The sequence below is a fragment of the Pterocles gutturalis genome, unplaced genomic scaffold (genome assembly GCF_000699245.1).
Source record: "Pterocles gutturalis isolate BGI_N339 unplaced genomic scaffold, ASM69924v1 scaffold39625, whole genome shotgun sequence".
NCBI classification, from domain to species: domain Eukaryota; kingdom Metazoa; phylum Chordata; class Aves; order Pterocliformes; family Pteroclidae; genus Pterocles; species Pterocles gutturalis.
Window position 1 is genome coordinate 1 of NW_010142187.1, and position 697 is coordinate 697.

The 697-nt window shown below is 59.0% G+C and overlaps 1 protein-coding gene across 1 annotated transcript in view; it reads right to left on the bottom strand.

Moving 5' to 3' along the window:
* Positions 1-225: 225 nt before the first annotated feature.
* Positions 226-697, bottom strand: part of LOC104469687 (ubiquitin-conjugating enzyme E2 R1) — a gene marked incomplete at its 5' end in the record, with an annotated part of 738 nt that continues 266 nt past the window's right edge. The window contains one exon of the mRNA XM_010084287.1: positions 226-597. Within this exon, the coding sequence (XP_010082589.1) occupies positions 387-597 (211 nt within the window). The remainder of the gene's footprint in view (positions 598-697) is intronic.

Below are 697 nucleotides of genomic sequence, written 5' to 3' on the forward strand. Positions count from 1 at the left end.
TTCCCACCCAAAGCGACCGCGCCCCGGCTCCGCAGCCTCCCCGCACCGTCCCTCCCACGCGGGGCTGAATGCGCCCGAACCACGGGCAGCCGTCGCTCCTCACCCACCCAGAGCCACCGGCTCCCCGCTTTCTGTGGATCTGTGAAAGCCCCAGCGTGCCTTCCCCCTCCCCACCCGCCCCCACCCAGGAAATTTATAAAATAGGGTTTTTCTTTCTTGCTTTTCCTACAAAGACAGCGGTGGGATTTCCTTTGCAACAGCAGAACAGTCTCCCTGCGAGGTAGAGAGTTAATTTCAGGGCTGACAGATCCTAAATGCAAACCAGTTTGTCCTAGTTGAGGTAAAATTCAGTAGTTTATAGCAAGTTTTGCAATGCCAGAGGGGCATCAAGATTCCTCATTGCCAGAGTCATCCTCATCACCGTGACAGCTGTCCGCTTCCTCCTCCATCTCATCATCCTCATAATAGTCATCATAGAAGAGGTCCGAGCCCTCGTCTGGGGCGGGGGTCTTGGTCTTCACGCAGTACTCTGCCAGCGTGGTGGGGACCTTCACGCCGTCCCGCTCCGCATCCACCTTTGTGCCCAAGACTTGCTTCCTGCAGGGAGAGCGGCAGGGTGAGGACGGAGCCTCGCGCAGCTCACCCCACAGGGACACCGGTGACACGGCCTGTCCCCGTGCACGCCTGGCTGCCAGCC